Below are 18,436 nucleotides of genomic sequence, written 5' to 3' on the forward strand. Positions count from 1 at the left end.
GGGCTGATGGTGGGCTGGAGAAAGCCTGATCAAGATGCAGCTGTGGCCTCAGCCCCCTCCTCCAAGTCCCACACCTCTGACTGCAGGTAATCAGCAAAGGAGCCCTAGCCCAGCACAGGACATGCCCGCCCCAAGTGGCGTTTTCGCACGAGGCGGTCAAAGCACATGGCCAGCTCGTTGCCATCCAGCCCATTGCGCATGATGTGGTTGCGGTGCTCCAGCAGGAGGGCCAGGCAGAGGAACAGCACAAATGGGTTCCCCCGGCCAGACTCCTGGGGTGGGGGCAGTCCCACTGGTGGTGTGGGTGGCAGGGACTTTCCAGGGTTTTTCGGGGAGCCCACCTCTTGCACCAAGGGGGAGCTTCCAGCCATGTTAGCAGTGGCAGACCCCTCCTGGGTGGATGGTGGAGATGAGGAAGATGGGGAATCAGGGTGGGAAAAGGAGGAGAGCAGTGGGTCTGGGGAGTTTGGCAAAGGTTTGGAGAGGGACTTGGAGCTAATAAGGGCGGTTGGGTGGGGCAGCTGGACCAGAGGGTCCCTCCTGAAGCCCATGTTATCCCTGAGTTGCTGGAGGCCATCCAGGACGGCTTGTCTCAGGTGACACCCCCTGCTACCAGGCCCCTGGCTGGCTGTGGCCAGGTGGTCAATGGCATCTTCAAAGGTACTACCTCCTCCACTGGCAGGCCTTAGCATGTGCCTGTCACATGGGCCGCCCCCTGTGGCCACCAAAACCAGTGTCTGCCACTTAGCTGGGGGATCCAACCAGTTCTCCCTCATGTTCAGGAGGATCAGGGGACAGCGAACTTCAGGTGACCTCACACATGCAGAGGGCATCTTTGAAAGCGAACTCTCGCTTGAGCTCCAGCAGCAAATTCAGAGGAAAAGCAAACACTTTCATTCCTTCTGTGTTATAACAGGAAAACAAAAATAAAGGACCTATATAGTTTAAGCACCGAAAGAAACTAGGGATTGATAGAAACAGAAATCAATGAGCTAGGAAACCAACACACATCCCATTCATACTTCTTTTAGAATGGATGAGCGACCCCACGCGTGGACTGGTCTCTGCAAGCGCTGATGAAACAGACCTGGGCACATGGTGATTTGCAGTTTTCCTGGTAAGGGGGATGGGGGCAGCAGACACGTTCAAGACTAGGAATGAGAACAGAATTTGGAGAAAACTGTATTCCACACTCTGGCCATATGTTTGCAAACTTGGGGGGAAGGACTCCCCAGGATATGAGTCTCCTCAAGAGGACGCCAGGTCAGATTCTCGGGTGAAACCTGGCTCCATCACTCACTGTGTGACCTTACGCAAATCACTTAGCCTCTGTGTTCTTCAGTTCCTCATCTATCATGGAAATAATGATAGTTTCTGCCTCTTGGGTACTTGTGAGGACTAAATGGAAGTGCTCAGACCTGGCACACAGCAAAGGGTCAGGAAGGGGTGGAGTTGTCATTAAACGGTGTTGGCACACAGGCTGTGCATCTGCAAGAAAATACAATGTGTGGGCTGGGTGTGGTGGCTCACGCCTGTAATCCCAACACTTTGGTAGGCCGAGGCAGGTGGATCACAAGGTCAGGAGTTCAAGATTGGCCTGGCCAAGATGGTGAAACCCCATCTCAACTAAAAATACAAAAATTGGCTGGGTGTGGTGGCAGGTGCCTGTAGTCCCAGCTACTCAGGACACTGAGGCACAGAATTGCTTGAATCCGGGAGGCAGAAGTTGCAGTGAGCCAAGATCACGCCACTGCACTCCAGCCTGGGCAACAGAGTGAGACTCTGTCTCAAAAAAAAAAAAAAGAAAGAAAGAAAAAGAAAAAGAAAATCAATGTGCATTTCCATTTGCATTTGTAAAATCAACTCTTGATGGATTCAGAGGAAATAATAAAACAATAAAAATCTTAACAGAAAATTAGGAATTAATCCTGGGGCAAGGAGGGATCTCCTAATCTAAACTAAAACAAGAGAGTTCTATTTAGCTTTATAAAAACTTTTATATAACAAAATATACCGTAAATAAAGTCCATGGATAAATGATAGACTCAGGAAAATACTAGTGATACAGATGGCTGTAATATACAAAGAACTCCTAGACACTGACAAGGGAAACACAAACCCTTCCAAGAAATGGGCAAATGCCAAAGGCCATCGCACAGTGAGGAATGCACCAGCCACTAGGTGGCAGGGAAACGGCAGAGTGCCACACACTGCCAGGCCAGCTGGAACTACAACAGCCCCTTACGTACGGCCACCTTGGTGGATAGCCACCGGCAACACCTGTGAAGACTGACAAAGCCAGCATCCCTGGGATCTAACACGCAGAAATACACATGCCAGGGCATGCAAAGCGGCCCATGGAGCATTGATCCAAAGTGGAAGGCAAAGTGGTCTCCCATCCACAGGGAACGTTGTGATTACTCGCACATTCTACATGCTTACCACTGCTTTCACACGGTCATGAGGAGGAATGGACTCCAGCTCCCGGCCACCCCGGAGGGAGTGGGGTCAGAAGATGCAGAAGAGGGTGCATGATGAGGCTCTGCTTTTAAAAAGCTGACAGCTTCCAATGTGTCATGTACATTTTTGTGTATGTTAAATAAGCACTGAGAAAAACTTAGGGAAAATATTGTGGATTACAGATGAGACACCCACATTGAGAAAGGGGCAAACCAAGTACGTACAAAAGAAAAAGTCTGAGCTAAACAATGTGTATTATGTTTGTAAAATTACATTTGTGTGATTATTGTGAAGAAATAAAACTTAAATTTTCTTTGCATTTTTTGAGTAAACATTATATTTCATGTGTGATGAGGGTGTATTCAATGTCTGTTAAGATCCAGGATGGGGCTTCCCAGGCCCCAAGAGACTGGCAGTACCAACTCAAGCGTGCCCTGGCGTGTCCTCCAGGCATGCCCGCTGTGTCCCTTCCAGGATGGCCCGGGCGTGGGCTGGTCTGCAGAGGCTCTGCAGCTGGGGCTGCAGCCAGGCAGTGACTCAGGCAGGTTCCGCCTGGGCTGGGAGGGCCGGGCATTCCTCCTGTGAGGCTGCCTGTGCCTAATTCACCATGACTTGCACTTTGCTGCCATCCTGCCTGGCAGGCTGACTTAGCCAGGATGGCCCTAGTACCCACTTCCCCTCCAGCCAGCACTCATGCCTTCTGCCCCACTAAGACGCCATTTGTCCTGACTCCGCAGAGGCTTCCTGGGAGCCAGGGCCTGAGCCTGGGAGCCACAGCTTCCTGGGAGCAGGAAAGTCCAAGGGAGATGGGGTGAGGATCGGGGCCTCTGCAGCATCTTAGGGGAGGCTCCCCCTTGCTCGCACTCACCTCCCCAGGCTGCAAACCTGCAGCTTTTCTGACCCAAGGCACTATGACTGGCGGCAGATAAAGAGATGAAGAAACCCCAGAAGTCCTTTCCTGCAAGTCCCCAGAAGGTGCGGACACAGTGGGGAAAGTGCCCTGGGCACAGCCAGTTCTGCTGACTTCATGCCTCTCCAAAGAGGGGCTTTGTAACAGTAGCTGACTGACTGCTCTTGGCTGGGCATGGTGACTGGATTACAGCTCTCTGTGGCCTTCAACTCCTGGGCTCAAGCGATCCTCCCACCTCAGCTTCCCCGAGTAGCTGGGACTACAGGTGCATGCCACCACGTCCAGCAGATTTTTACATTTTTTGTAGAGATAGGGTCTTGCTTGGTCACCTAGGCTGGTCTTGAACTCCTGACCTCAGGTGATCTGCCCGCCTCTTCCTCCCAAAGTGCTGGGATTACAGGTGTGAGCCACCGTGCCTGGCTGAACACTAAGCCATATTCCTTCTATCGAAATATGTGTTTGTACGCACTAAGCAAGCTCTCTTCATTCCCCCACCTCCCCACCCTTCCCAGCCCTGGTAACCACCAATCTATTCTCTATGTTCATGAGATCCACTTGTTTGGCTCCCACACATGAGGGAGAACATGCAGCATTTGTCTTCCTGAGTCGTAACACTTTTAACCAATGGGGAGGTCCCTGAGACCCACTGCCTAATTTTCTCCTTTCTACTCTCTGTTTTTTTTTTTGTTTTTTTGTTTTTTTGTTTTTTTTGAGACAGGGTCTACCTGGTCACTCTGTCCCCCAGGCTGGAGTGCACTGGCATGATTACAGCTCACTGAAGCCTCGACCTCCTGGGCTCAAGCGATCCTCCTGCCTCAGCCTCTCAAGTAGCTGGGTACATGCCACCACACCCAGCTAATTTTTTTTTGTTTGTTTTTGAGATGGAGTCTTGCTCTGCCCTCATCCAAGTTGGAGTGCAGTGGTGCGATCTTGGCTCACTGCAACCTCCGCCTCTCAGGTTCAAGCGATTCTCCTGCCTCAGCCTCCCAAGTAGCTGGGATTACAGGCATGCGCCACCACAGCCAGCTGATTTTTGTATTTTAGTAGAGATGGGTTTTACCATGTTGGCCAGGCTGGTCTCCAACTCCTGAGCTCAAGTGATCTGCCCACCTCAACCTCCCAAAGTGCTGGGATTACAGGCGTGAGCCACCGTGCCCAGCCACCTGGCTAATTTTTTATTTTTTGTAGAGATGGGTCTCTCTATGTTGCCCAGGCTCCTTCTACTCGTATAAAGAAAGTGATTTCCCATCCCAACAACTATTTCTAATCTAAACGTTCCTTGAAATTTAAGCAAACTTGCTTTTCATTCATTCATTCATTCAACACTTTTTTTGCTAGATTTGGGTGAATTTGCTGAAAATCGTCTTGCGAAATGATTGCCTTTCTATCGGAGGGATGGTTTGGTATAGTGGGCTGCTTCCATATCTTCAGAGGTCTCCCTTGTGCCAGGATATGGTGCTGAACAAAAGTTGAGATCTCTGCCTTTGTGGACATTCCAGTCCATGGGGGGGACAAGGAGAGAAGAAAAACAATCAACACTTAGTCACACAAACAAAGATATGATTGCAGGTTGTGACAGGTTCCTGGAAGTAAGGAAGGTTTTATTTGAGGGGTGGGAGAGGTCAGGGAAGCTGAGATCTGAACATGGATAAGAGTTAGTCTGGTGCAGAGCGGAAGAGAAAGTGTCCCAGGGAGCAAGAACAGCATGTGCAAAGGCCCTGTGGTAGGAAATTGCCTGGTTCAGTCAAGGAATGCCAGCAGACTGGAGTGCAGTGAGAATGGTGGGGAGTGGTGCTAAGTGAGGCCGGCGAGGCAGCCAGGAGCCAGGCCAGGCAGGGGCTCACAGGCCATGGGAGGAAGATTCTCGACAGCAAGGGGGTGCCACCCAAGGATGTGAATCTGGGGAGAGACATGCTCAGGTCCTCATCCTCCGCACGTCTCTCTGGCAGCCACTTGGAGAAGGCAGCTGAGCCTGACTCAAGGAGAGTAGGCAGAGGGCAAGAACAGTGGCCTGGGAGAGAGAGAGAGAGTGACAGTCCAGGTGAGGATGAGGCATTGGGGATGGAGTATTAGGACTTGCAAAGATTAACTCATGCTTGCAATCCCAGCACTTTGGGAGGCTGAGGCAGGAAGATGAATTGAGCCCAGGAGTTTGAGACCAGCTTGGGCAACATAATGAGACCCATCTCTACAAAAAATTTAAAAATTAGCCAGGCATGGTGGTGTGTTCCTGTAGTCACAAGGTAGGAGGATCGCTTGAGCACTAGAATTCAAAGCTGCAGTGAGCCGTGATGGCACATATGCACTCCAGCCTGGGCAACAGAGCAACACCCTGTCTCAACAAAAAAAAAAAAAAAAAAAGAAAAAAAGAAAATCTGAAAAGCAATATCTGCAAGTTTCTATCACAAGCCACACTCCCACACTTTTGCCACTACTGAAACTATAACCAAAACCCAAACACGCAAACAAGGATTTTGTTCTTCGTAGATTTGAACTGCTTCTAGGCTCCTTGCTCTGACGCTTCCACCACTACTGCTGCCACTTTTGATGACACCCATGCCACCTAATCTTTCCAGGATGCCCTCGGCCCGCCAGGCACTGTTCTGGTCACTTCGTGTACTCACTGCTGCATTGCTGGCTTTTGCTAGTTGCTTCCCTGGTTCTCCCAGGGGAGGGCCGCTGCCACGATGAGTCAGCTCTGAATTGCCTTCGGCCTTGCATTCTGCCCTCTACTCAAGATCCAAAGTCCCAGGAGAGTCGGGGAGGCCTCGTGGGGAGCCCACCCCAACCCATGGCTGGCCTGGAGCAGGCACCTGGTTGACCATCTCACCAAATAGGAAGGGGTTGCCTGCAAAGATAATCAGCTGTTGCCACCAGAAAAGGGGAGAGGCTGGCACAGGCACGGTCTTCCTCCTCTCAGGAGGCACCCCACTTTGCACCTACCACCCAGTCCAGCCCCTGCACAGGTGCGAGGTCCTGCAGATGCTTCTTTCTGCTGTTTCTGGAATGTTTCCCATTCTGTTAGTCTTATTTGGGGGTCTCGTCATTTCTTGCCTGCATTGCTGGAAACTGCAGCCTTTGGGCTAGACCTTTCTCACACTGTGCCCTGTCCAGGGGGTTCTCTAAAACAAAAAATAGCAGACATTTGTCTGTCTGATAATCTCCTCAGCGCCCTGCACCCCCACAGCCGGCCTGGCCCACGGGCCTCCGTGAGCCCCTGCCCCAGGAGCGTCATTCACCTCCACACCTCCTGCTGGCAACAGTGGATACATCGCACCTTTCCGTGACATAATGTTCCCAGCCTCTGTTGTGCCTTTGCTTCTGCTCTTCCACCCCCTTGCTGTTCCTTGCCCAAATGCTTCTCACTCAGCTCAGATGGTGTTCCCTCCCACGGACTCTCACCCCAGCCCCTCTAGCATCCTCTGCCTATCTGGTTACTACAGTGTTCACATTATTTTGAAATTTCCTGTTTATTCTGTCAGTCAATAAGTATTTATTGAGCATCTACTATAAATGCTGTATGGAGATTACAGCAGTGAACAAATCAAATTCTAGCTGTCAGGAGTTAAGGGACAGGTAGCAAACAAGATATAAATGCTCCAGAGAAAAAATAATGGAGGAAGAGGACAGCGTTGTGCTATTTTCCACAGCACATTGGAGCGTAGCCGTGTGGGTGGATGTAGGGGAAGGGGGCTCCAGGTGGAGAGAAGCAGGAGGGCCAGAGCACATCCTCAGGACTCGTAGGCCACGACCAGGACCTTGTGTTTTCCTCAAATGAAATGGGAAGCAGGGACCCCATGCTGGTAAGCAGCCTGCCTGCAGGCGGGTGAGGGTGGCGGGAAGCGCCTGGTGAGAGGGGCCGAGAGTCTGTTCCACACCTGCCTCCTCCCCACAGCGTGGTGTAGAGCAGGAGCCCAGCGAACATTGATCAGACAGCGTGGGAAGGGCTTTTCCAGACTCCTTCCTTCCCAAGCGTCTCTGGTTTTCGGTGACCACACAGACCCTTGGCCCTCTTCTCAGCTATTCAACAAGAGAGCAGATTTATAGATTGGAGGCCCCCATCAAAAGTCCCCAGCCTGTGGCTCCCCAGGGTTAGGATCTCTGACTCAATGGGGCCCTGTGCACACTGGGGGATGTGAAGGGCCCGGGGTACCCGTGGCTGGGGGTGCGTTTCGGGGGAGCTGCACGCTCTCACTGTGGCTCCTGGCTGACCCCTGCCGATCTTACGTAACCAGAGAACTCAGAGAACCGCCATCTGGCAGCGGCAAGTCTGGAAAGCTGGAAGAGCTCCATGCCAGGCTGAATCAATCAGCAGCCCCCACGCCCAGGGCAAACACAGGCTGTTTTGAAGATTGGAGATGTGCCCTGCCCAAGCCTTCAGAAACATTCTCGCATTTCAGAAGCGAACAAAAGCAGACAGCCTGGGACCTAATCCCCAAAACCTGGGCTGCAGGGAGCAGAGGTCCAGAGGACGCCACACCCCACATTTGAATATTTTTTTTTCTTGTCACGAAAACTTCCTGGGCAGGAACTCCAAGGGCTCAGTGGGCGGGAAGGAGGGTCCTTAAATACGTCCCCTTTGGCTCTTGCTGTTCCAGGAGCCCCAGTTACCAGGAGAGGCTGTGTCAAAGGTAATCCTCTTCCCTGCATTCCTTATTTTTTCTCTTGTCTAGGTGGAGTCTGCATTCAGAGCAGGGGCCCTAAGTGTCAAGAGTCCTACATCATCTCCCAGGGGGCTGGTCCCTGCCTCTGGGACCATCATCTCTGGAGCATCCTCCTGGACCTCTGGCATCTCTGCCATCCCCCAAACCAGGAGGCAGAGGTCCCAGGGATCCGCGGAGCAGGGACACCAAGGTGGCCGTGGGGTGAGAGGCCTTGATGGGCTGTCAGACTCCATGACTGGAGGGAAGACAGCAGAGCTGAGTGCTAAAGGCATGAGCTGCTGACAGAGATGGATGTGGGTTCAAACCCTGATGTGCCACCTGCTAACTGTGAGACCAGACACAGCATTGAGCATTTCTCAGTCTCCCTTTCCTCATCTGTAAGATGCACTCATAACCGTTCCTTCTTCGTGGGCATACTACAGAGCTTTTGTGAGGATGGAAGGCAATGAGGAGGGGAGGGGGTGTCACTGGGGGGCAAAGTCAACACTGGCACAGGTGAGAGGAGTGGGGTGCAGGAATGTGGGGTGTGAGGCGACGGGGTCTGGGGAGGCCCCCACTGCATGCTGCAGCAGCTCCCATTCTGGTGCAGCTGCGACGTGATGGTGTCCACTCATCTCTGTGAAGTGGCACCTTTTTTAACCTGTCTCTTGGGGAAGGCCTGGGAAGGCCGTCCAGCCCAGAGACCACAGTTCCAAGTGGCGACGCTGGGGTGCAAGGCCAGTCCCGTCCCACGCTCACCAGGCTCTTCCCACCTGGGCTGCCTGCCTTGGTGGCTGGTGCCTAAGGCTGCTGCCCTGGTTTGACCGTACAAGGCTCGGGAGAGAAGCAGGACCTTCTCTCCTGGGTTGTGGTCAGCAGGAGGGGCCTGGCCCACGGGACTGAGGAGGTCCCAGTGAGGGGGCTTTCCCAGCCTCCTATCAGATCATAGGGAGGGGCCATGGAAGGGCCAGGCTTAGAGCACCCTCAATGCCAGCAGGTCCCTCCTCCCTGTGCAGAAAACCTGGGGCTAGGGGTCAGCCTATGGGGAGGGGAGACAGAGGAAGGATCGGAAGCCACTCACTGGAATGTAGGCAGGACCATATATCTATATACAATATAATTATATACTACATACGATATATAGGGTTTTTTTTAAATGGAAATACCCTATTTCTGCCGATGTTAAAAGTTATGCGGGGTCTGCAAGTGGGCTGAGTATCTCGGGAAGGGGAGTAAGGAACTGGTAACAGTGGCCCCTCTGTGGGGCAGCACCTGACAGCTGATGGAGCAGGGAGGAGGGAGGCAGACTTTTTTCTGTGCCCCTTTGCTATATTTTACATTTTGTTTCATGAGCATGTATTGCCTATCTTAAAACACACCAAAATTAAAAAAATACAAGCTCATTGCAAAAAGTCAAGCATTGCATAAGAGGAAAACAGATCATCAATAATTCCACCCCCATCAGTTGTCCCATCACGTCGGGGGCTACCGTTTTAGTCCTTTCTTGCATGTTAGAGTGCGCACGTGCACACACGCGCGCACACACACACACGCACACACACACACGCCTGGTACATCTGTTGTTCTGCAACCTGTTTTCTGTTTTTCTTTCTTTTTTTTTAGATGAAGTCTCGCTAAAACTAATTATATTACTTACCCGAGGCCTTCAAATACCGCTTCCACTGTTAGCCTCTTGACTTCTAGCACATCTCACTAACCTTGCCTTACCTCCTACCACTAATCTAATAGGAGAACTCTGTGATTATGGCTCCATTCTCCTGGTCAAAGTGCTGGAGTGCAATGGCCCAGTCTCGGCCCACTGCAACCTCCTCCTCCCAGCTTGGTGCAAGCAATTCTCCTGCCTCAGCCTCCCAAGTAGCTGGGACTACAGGCGCCTGCCACCACTCCCAGATAATTTTTGTGTTTTTAGTAGAGACAGGGTTTCACCATGTTGACCAGGCTGGTTTTGAACTTCTGACCTCAGCTGACCCGCCCACCTCAGCCTCCCAAAGTGTTTGCTAGGATTACAGGCATGAGCCACCGCGCCCGGCCTGTAACCTGTTTTCTTTCTTATCCCCAGTGCCTGAGACACTCCTGGTGCAGAGAGAGCCCCTACAGACATGCTGAATAGCCTGCTTGACCTAATCCCTAAATACTGCCCAGTAAACCCTTACGTGGGTGTGACAGGAGTCATTTAAACTGTCTCCTCTTTCGGACCTTTGGGATGTTTCCAGTACTTCCCTGTTATAGAAAACAGTGATGACTTTCTTATTCGTGAATGTTTAGGAAAGGCTGTAGGACCTTTTCGTCACAGAGAAATATGTTTGAAAAACTTTTGCCACATATTGCCAAATTGCCCCCAGCAGGGCCATCCCAATTTGCCACTATAGTTTCGTGTATTGGTAGCAGGAATCGCCTCCACACCTCTTTGTGGAAATCTGAAGCTCTGTGAATCCTTGGCGGGCATGGGCGTGCGTCTCCTGGGTGTGGCACGCGTGAGTTTACACACCAAGCCTGGTTCAGCTCTGCCAAGAAACCAGCGCTTTTTAGAACAATGGCTTAGCCAGGAGGGTGGTGCTGGGTTTTTCTTTATTGGCTTGGGTGTGGAATCGCGGACTGCGCCCCTCCAATCTGATCTGGAGAGTGGCTGACTGCGTGTGCAGAGCTCTGGGGGTGTTGGTCTGGGATTGTGCCATCAGCTTTGCAAGCAAGTAAGGGAGCGGAAAAAGCCGGGAAAGGCCCTGCCGCGAGCACGCTGCCAAGAGCCCCCAGCAGCAGTTCGGCTTAGGACGCGTGTTGCGGCGGGTGTCACCTTCTCAGGGGCTAGCAAGGCAGCCGGGGCCCAGGCGTCTGAGTGAGGGGCGGGGGAGGAGGCGAGGCAGAAAGTGGACCTTCCAGCGGGAAGGCCATTTTCCCCAAGGCCGAGCCCAGGGAAGTCCCTTCCTATAGAATTCTGGCGGGGTGGGAGGCGGGGCGCTCTCCTGCCCCTCAGCCAGCTGCAGGTGCTCTCTGTCCCCAGGCGCCATGAGCAAGATCAGCGAGGCCGTGAAGCGCGCCCGCGCCGCCTTCTGCTCGGGCAGGACCCGCCCGCTGCAGTTCCGGATCCAGCAGCTGGAGGCGCTGCGGCGCCTGATCCAGGAGCAGGAGCAGGAGCTGGCGGGCGCGCTGGCCGCAGACCTGCACAAGGTGCTCGGGGTGGGCAGCTGCCCTCTGCTAGTGTCGGAGCCGCGCGATGGGGCGGGGGGCTGGGGAGAGTGCGGCCCGGAGAGGTTCAGGAAGGACTTGGGGCTACCTGGCCCCTCGGTCGCGGAGCCTGGGCGCACCGCCCTCCCCTCTGCCGCGCCTCGCGCCCCCCTGCCGCCTCTTCCGCCCTCTGGCCTTTTCCTCCTGGCCCGGCCTTCACGTCCCGCCCGCAGCGTCCCCCATTTCAACTCTCCTGCTGCCCCGACACCCTGAACTTCTGGTCCTCCTCATTCCTCAGCCCCACGCAGGACCACCTGGTTCTCCACACCAGGAACCAGAGCAGCTTGGCACCCCGGAGGGCATGGCGGGGCTCTTCCCTCCCTCCCAGTCCTCACAGGGGCTGTTCCGTCCCTCCCCCTGAGCAAGACCAGACACCTCTGCATTCGCAGACCCCTGCTGTCCCCACATCCTGCCTGGGGTCCGGCGCTCCGGAGCCCATCATCCCACCGACTACCCTCTTTGCTCCTGCACTTTTATTTTTATTTTATTTTATTTATTTATTTGAGACGGAGTCCCGCTCTGTCGCCCAGGCTGGAGTGTAATGGCGCGATCTCGGCTCACTGCAACCTCCGCCTCCCGGGTTCAGGCAATTCTCCTGCCTCAGCCTCCCTAGTAGGTGGGACAACAGGCGTGTACCACCATGCCCGGCTAATTTTGTATTTTTAGTAGAGACGGGGTTTCGCCATGTTGGACAGGCTGATCTTGAACTCCTGCCCTCAGGAGTTCCTCAGGAGGAGTTCTCGGCCTCTCAAAGTGCTGGGATTACAGGCATGAGCCATAGCACCGGGCCTGCTGCTGCAATTTTCAAGAAATCGCTCAGGACTTCTCATCTTAAACCAGAAACAACAAGGAAACCCATTCCGTTGACTTTACAGCTTCTTTGTTGCTCTTCACAGCCCAAGTTTATAAAAGAGACGCGTTTTCCGCCATCTGCATCTCCTCTTCTCACCCCTGCTCCCCACAGGAGGCCTTGAGCGCCCAGCAGCCCTTCGTCCTGCATCCCCCTCCAGACAACTAAAGGGCCTGGCTCCCTCCACCCTGCCCGGATCCAGCTCCCAGTGCCCGAATCTATCCCCCCCGCCCGGAGCCATCCCCCCCTCCCCGGATCCATTCCCACTGCCTGGATCTACTCTCCCCTGCCTGGCTCTATTCCACCTACCTGGATCCATCCCGTTGCCCATGCCTGGTCCCTTCACCGGCTCTCTCCCCTGGGGCCCCAAACCTACCTGGGCCCCCCTCTGGCAGAAAGGGGTCCTCTCAGACCCACAGGTCCAATGGCTAATCCTGGCTCTGCTTCCCCCGGGGGCCTTCTGCGGCTGCCCCCACCCTGGGCTGGGTGAGCGACCCCCATCACCCTGGCAGCTGAGCAGTGGGGCTCCCCACTCGCCCCAGCTGAAGGCAGGCCCTGGCCCTGGAAGCTCACTCGGGCTCTGTCACTACAGAACGAATGGAACGCCTACTATGAGGAGGTGGTGTACGTCCTAGAGGAGATCGAGTACATGATCCAGAAGCTTCCCGAGTGGGCCGCGGACGAGCCTGTGGAGAAGACGCCCCAGACTCAGCAGGATGAGCTCTACATCCACTCGGAGCCACTGGGCGTGGTCCTCGTCATCGGCACCTGGAACTACCCCTTCAACCTCACCATCCAGCCTATGGTGGGCGCCATCGCTGCAGGTGCATGGCCCTGTGGGAAGGGAAGCTGGGGGAGCACCGTCCCCCAGCGCGGAGCCGAGCCAGGATGGGCTCAGGCCTGTGTTAAGAGTCCTGGGGTCAGATAAGGGTTTGCTGGGTCTGTCACAGGAGGCTGTGGGGACCAAGCTATTTAGCCAGGCCTCTAGGTGCCTGAGGTCCAGTCAGGCTCAGGTGTCCACACCCAATGATAGAGAGAGGGCCTGCCTTCCCCTACCCCTGTTGGGGGGCTGGAGCTTCTGTCACCTAATATGCATCAGGGCTTCCTTCCTAGAATGGGCCAGCGCCGTTCTACCAACCAGGCCCCCAGAGCCTCTCTCCCCTTTCTGCTTTTCCTCCAACATCTCAGCAACTCAGAGGGCCAGATGGTGCAGCTCTGGCCAGCGTGTGTCCGTGCGTGTCCCTCTGTCATGTGCCCGTGCGTGCTCCTGGGTGTGCCCCATGACATGTGCTTGTTTGCTAACAACTCTTCCATCCACTTTCCCGAGGACACACGATGGAGGGGAGGCTTCGGGTGTGGTCCTTGGGAGGGCAGAGCCTCTGGGTGAGGTACCCTGGGCATAGGCCTGGCTCGGTGTGCTCTCCAGGGAACGCGGTGGTCCTCAAGCCCTCGGAGCTGAGTGAGAACATGGCGAGCCTGCTGGCTACCATCATCCCCCAGTACCTGGACAAGGTGAGGTGCCCTCCAGGGCCTTGTAACTCCATGGCCTCATAACTGAGCTAGGGCCAGGTCTTTAGGGGGTGAGAAATAGTGAATTCTTGCAGCAAGGGGCCAAGCTACTGGTGGGGCTGAGGATTGTTCTTAGCAGCTGCCCTCTCTCATTAGGGTGAACAGAGCCCCTGGGCCAGGAAAGGCGGTCTACTGCCAGTTACTGCCACCACCCTCTCCCAAGGTGGGGTGCTGGGCTTCGGGGCTGCTGGTCTCGGCCACTGCAACTCACCCACGCTTGTAAGAGCGAGGAGGGGCTTGGTCTTTGCTGAGCCTCCCCTCTCTCCTTGCATGGAAGGATCTGTACCCAGTAATCAATGGGGGTGTCCCTGAGACCACGGAGCTGCTCAAGGAGAGGTTCGACCATATCCTGTACACGGGCAGCACGGGGGTGGGGAAGATCATCATGACGGCTGCTGCCAAGCACCTGACCCCTGTCACGCTGGAGCTGGGAGGGAAGAGTCCCTGCTACGTGGACAAGAACTGTGACCTGGACGTGGCCTGCCGGTGAGAGGCACGGGCCTGCTGGCTGCAGCAGTCCTTACTCTGCCTTCCAAGCACACGTGACTGCACCTCATGCTGTGGGTCCACTCTGAGTAACACAGACACCCCCTGCCTTACACAGCAGTGGTCCTTGCAGAAACTTACATGGGGGTAGGGGTGGGGACCGTATGCACAGAAGACGTATGAGGAGTCCCAGAAGGCTTCCTGGAGGGGGAGAGGTCTAGGCTGAGCTCTGTTCGCTGAGTGCGCATCACTGGGGAAGTGGTACTCCAAGCAGAGGCTGCAGAAAAAGCAACTGTGGGACGTTCAGGACACAAGGAACTGTACTGGGTCCAGCCCTCTGATGGGGCAGGGCAATCTGAGCTCTGGAGAGCAGGCCCAGAGGGCAGAAGGGCCACCGCCGCTCGGGGTCTGGGGCAGAACCCGTATCTGCACCTCCCGACCCTAGCCAGGGCTCTGACCACCTCCATATCCCACATCTGTGGCCCCCAGAGATGTAGGGGGGCCCAAGTAGCAGTGACACCTGACTGTGCAGGGCAAGGGTGTGATCAGGGAGCACGGAGGTTGCCCTCAACAGATGTCCTCTAGAAATTCCCAACCAGTCGCCAGTGAACATGATCAGGAGCATTGGGTCGGCTCAGTCCAGTGTCTAGAAGTGAGCAGACCACTTGGGAGGACTCACTGGTGGCAAGGTCACAGCTGACGGCTTCTGCTGACCAGAGAGCTCAAGGGTCTGCAAAATGAGATGCAGCTCCTGAGGAACCTTTTGGATTTAGTCCAGTCTGGGATTTTCACAGACGCATCGCCTGGGGGAAATTCATGAACAGTGGCCAGACCTGCGTGGCCCCTGACTACATCCTCTGTGACCCCTCGATCCAGAACCAAATTGTGGAGAAGCTCAAGAAGTCACTGAAAGTGAGTGTTGGCCCCTTGGCGGGGTGGGATGAGAGGCTGTAAGGCACAAGGTGGGCCTGGCCCCTTAACCGACTTCTACAGATTTGGAAACACTGGGTTTATTTTCTTCTAATATAAACATAATGCAAGCTAGGCATGGTGGCTCACACCTGTAATCCCAGCACTTTGGGAGGTAGAGGCTGGAGGATCACTTGAAGCCAGAAGTTTGAGACCAGCCTGGGTAACATAGCAAGATCCCATCTTTACAAAATATGTTTTTAAATTAGCCAAGCATGGTGGCATGGTGGTGCATGACTGTTGTCTCAGCTACTTAGAAGGCTACAGTGAGGCTGGAGGATTGCTTGGGCCCAGGAGTTTGAGGCTGCAGTGAGCCATGATTGCACCACTGCACTCGAGCCTGGGCAACAGAACAAGACCCTGTCTCTAAGAGAAAAAAAAAGGTAATGCACACTCACTATAGATTATTTGGAAAAGATTTAAAAGCATAAAGAAGAAGAAAAAAGCTCCACCCAGAATCCCACCACCCAGAGACAGACACTGCTGGCCTGTGTCTGTGCAGCCTTTGGGCAGGACGAGGCTCTGCATCCTTACCCGAAGCCCCCACCTCTTCTCCGTAGGAGTTCTACGGGGAAGATGCCAAGAAATCCTGGGACTATGGAAGAATCATTAGTGCCCGGCACTTCCAGAGGGTGATGGGCCTGATTGAGGGCCAGAAAGTGGCTTATGGGGGCACCGGGGATGCGGCCACTCGCTACATAGGTACGTGACCCCTGAAGAGCACAGCCCATCTGCCCAGGCTGTAGGGGTCCCCAGCAAGTTCACAGCAAGTGGGCACAGATACTTGATAAGCAGACATGACCTCGGGATGGGTATAAATTGCTTTTACCAGGGAGCCTGGGGTAGACTCTAGCAGGCAGGGGCTGAGGACAGCCCCTGCTCCAGCCTCAGAATCCCCTCTCCCAACAAAGGCCCAGAAAGAGGGGCCCCATCTCCCTGCCCCTCTGCAGCAGCAGGAGCAGGGACAGCAGAAGCCACAGGAGCCCCAGGTGTGCCAAGCCGTGAGGGGCCCCCAGTGCCCAGGTTGTGGGTCACCAGATGGGACCTCTTGGCCCCGAGTTTGTCAAGGAGACAAGAGAATTCTAGCAGGGCATCAGGTGGCTGGCGGGTGCAGTGCCTGCTCCTGGAGACAGATCTCGGGTCCTTCCATACAGGTTAACCTATAGTTGTCCCCAGTGATCTGCTCAGATGGCATCCAGGATGCAGGTGCCTGGGGCACCTCTCTGGGGCCTCATCCCTGCCCTTTTCCAAGCCTGGGCAGCTTTGCCTGGAAAAGGGTTGGAGCAGGGGTCTAGGTGCTTGCACTTTCCATCCGCGTGGGGGTCTCTGCGCCGTCCAACTCTGGCTCGTTTCCTGCCTCAGCCCCCACCATCCTCACGGACGTGGACCCCCAGTCCCCGGTGATGCAGGAGGAGATCTTCGGGCCTGTGCTGCCCATCGTGTGCGTGCGCAGCCTGGAGGAGGCCATCCAGTTCATCAACCAGCGTGAGAAGCCCCTGGCCCTCTACGTGTTCTCCAGCAACGACAAGGTGGGTGGTGGGCCTGCGGTGCCCTCCTCCAGGGTCCTGGGGCCCACAGACCTGGGTTCAAACTGCAGCTTCACTGCTCTCTGGCTGTGTGACCTTGGGCAAGTCACTGGATCTTTCTGAGCTCTTTTCACCTCATCTGTAAGATCAGGACAGCAGCATCACCTGAGGGCACTGAATGAGCGATCCTTGCCCAGGGCCCTGCATACAGGCGTGGGGGCGGCTGCTGTCACTCTTTGCTCATGTGGTGCTGAGGGCCACGCGATCTGCAGAAAGAGCAGGAGACGGAGGCTAAGGCTCTGCCTCCACCTGCTCTTGTCCTTGTGACTCCAGGCTGTGCCCAGGCAGGGTGGGGTGGGGGGCTGGGGCATCCTGTGGGCAGGAGACTGAGGTCAGTGGCTGGGTCCTGGTGCAGGTGATTAAGAAGATGATTGCAGAGACATCCAGTGGTGGGGTGGCAGCCAACGATGTCATCGTCCACATCACCTTGCACTCTCTGCCCTTCGGGGGCGTGGGTGAGTCTGGGGCTTAGCTTGCTGCCTCCCTGCCTCCCTCTGGGCCCCCAGGGCTGGGCACACTCACCCAGCAAATTCAGGAGGGACCACCTCCTGCAGCCTGGGCCGCAGCCTCCCATTAACCTCCTCCATTTGGACCTTGGCCTCTGCGTGCCGTCAGACACACTTAACCTGGGAGCCTAGAGGTTCCTAGAGGTCACCTGGTGCACCGGCCTGTTTCATGGAGGCCTGAGAAAGGTGACCCAGGCCAGAGGTCACATAGCCATTTAGTGGCAGAGCTGGGATTAGACCCTTGCTGGGCACTCCCACAGTGTGGATGCCCTGGGGACACCCTAGACATTGGCCACCCTCAGGAGGCCCAGAAAAGGGCCACAACCTGGAGCTGGGTGCTGAGGGCCACAGGATTTGACGGAAGGATGGGTGATGGTGGCTGGGGCTCTGCCTCCCTGTCCCTGTGGTTCTGGGATACACCCAACAAGGTGGAGAGGGAAACCTGGGGCGTCCTGGGGGCAGGATGCTGAGCCCTGTGCTGACTTCTCCTCCGCAGGGAACAGCGGCATGGGATCCTACCATGGCAAGAAGAGCTTTGAGACCTTCTCTCACCGCCGCTCTTGCCTGGTGAGGCCTCTGATGAATGATGAAGCCCTGAAAGTCAGATACCCCCCGAGCCCGGCCAAGGTGAGAGGGGGAAGGGGCTGTGGGGGAGACCGGGCTGTGCAGGACCAGGGCCTGGGGATCACTGCTCACTCCGTGTCCCTTTCACAGATGACCCGGCACTGAGGAGGGGTTGCTCCACCTGGCCTGGCCATACTGTGTCCCATCGGAGTGCGGACCACCCTCGCTGGCTCTCCTGGCCCTGGGAGAATCGCTCCTGCAGCCCCAGCCCAGCCCCGCTCCTCTGCTGACCTGCTGACCTGTGCACATCCCACTCCCACATGGGCCCAGGCCTCACCATTCCAAGTCCCCACCCCTTTCTAGACCAATAAAGAGACGAATACAATTTTCTAACTCAGCAAATGCAGGCATATAGCACTTCTTTTGCAGCCCTGCACCCACCGACCTGTCCTGCCTGATCCCACTGCCCCACGCAGTGTGGTCACTGATGCACCAGCAAAGGCCCCTCATCAGCTGGTGGGGCCTTGTGCCAGGAGGCCATGCACGGTGTCAGGGTGACACTTGTCTTCCTTTTAGACTTGGGGAGGTCAACCCCACCTCTGGTGTGTCCAGCCAAGGAGAGCCTGAGGAGGCTGGGCCTTGTCGGCACA

General features: G+C 55.3%; 2 protein-coding genes across 3 annotated transcripts; one reads left to right on the top strand and one right to left on the bottom strand.

Moving 5' to 3' along the window:
- Positions 1-82: 82 nt before the first annotated feature.
- Positions 83-18,188, top strand: ALDH3A1 (aldehyde dehydrogenase 3 family member A1). 2 transcript variants are annotated; one of them, XM_030827400.1, is made up of 11 exons: positions 382-1,117; positions 11,033-11,199; positions 12,699-12,930; positions 13,533-13,618; positions 13,953-14,161; positions 14,956-15,073; positions 15,691-15,832; positions 16,493-16,659; positions 17,072-17,171; positions 17,719-17,849; positions 17,937-18,188. In XM_030827400.1, exons 1-11 carry the CDS (start codon positions 1,096-1,098, stop codon positions 17,949-17,951), a joined length of 1,389 nt encoding a protein of 462 aa, XP_030683260.1. In that variant the 5' UTR covers positions 382-1,095; the 3' UTR covers positions 17,952-18,188. The 2 variants fall into 2 exon arrangements, 1 of the variants encoding a protein (XP_030683260.1); XR_004033286.1 differs by lacking the exon at positions 17,072-17,171 and having other exon boundaries at positions 83-1,117.
- LOC115838284 (TBC1 domain family member 25-like) lies at positions 87-855 on the bottom strand. The gene has a single exon (XM_030827401.1). It carries the CDS (start codon positions 831-833, stop codon positions 105-107), a length of 729 nt encoding a protein of 242 aa, XP_030683261.1. The 5' UTR covers positions 834-855; the 3' UTR covers positions 87-104.
- Positions 18,189-18,436: the final 248 nt, after the last annotated feature.

This window comes from Nomascus leucogenys, chromosome 14 (assembly GCF_006542625.1).
Source record: "Nomascus leucogenys isolate Asia chromosome 14, Asia_NLE_v1, whole genome shotgun sequence".
In the NCBI taxonomy this organism is placed as follows: Eukaryota; Metazoa; Chordata; class Mammalia; order Primates; family Hylobatidae; genus Nomascus; species Nomascus leucogenys.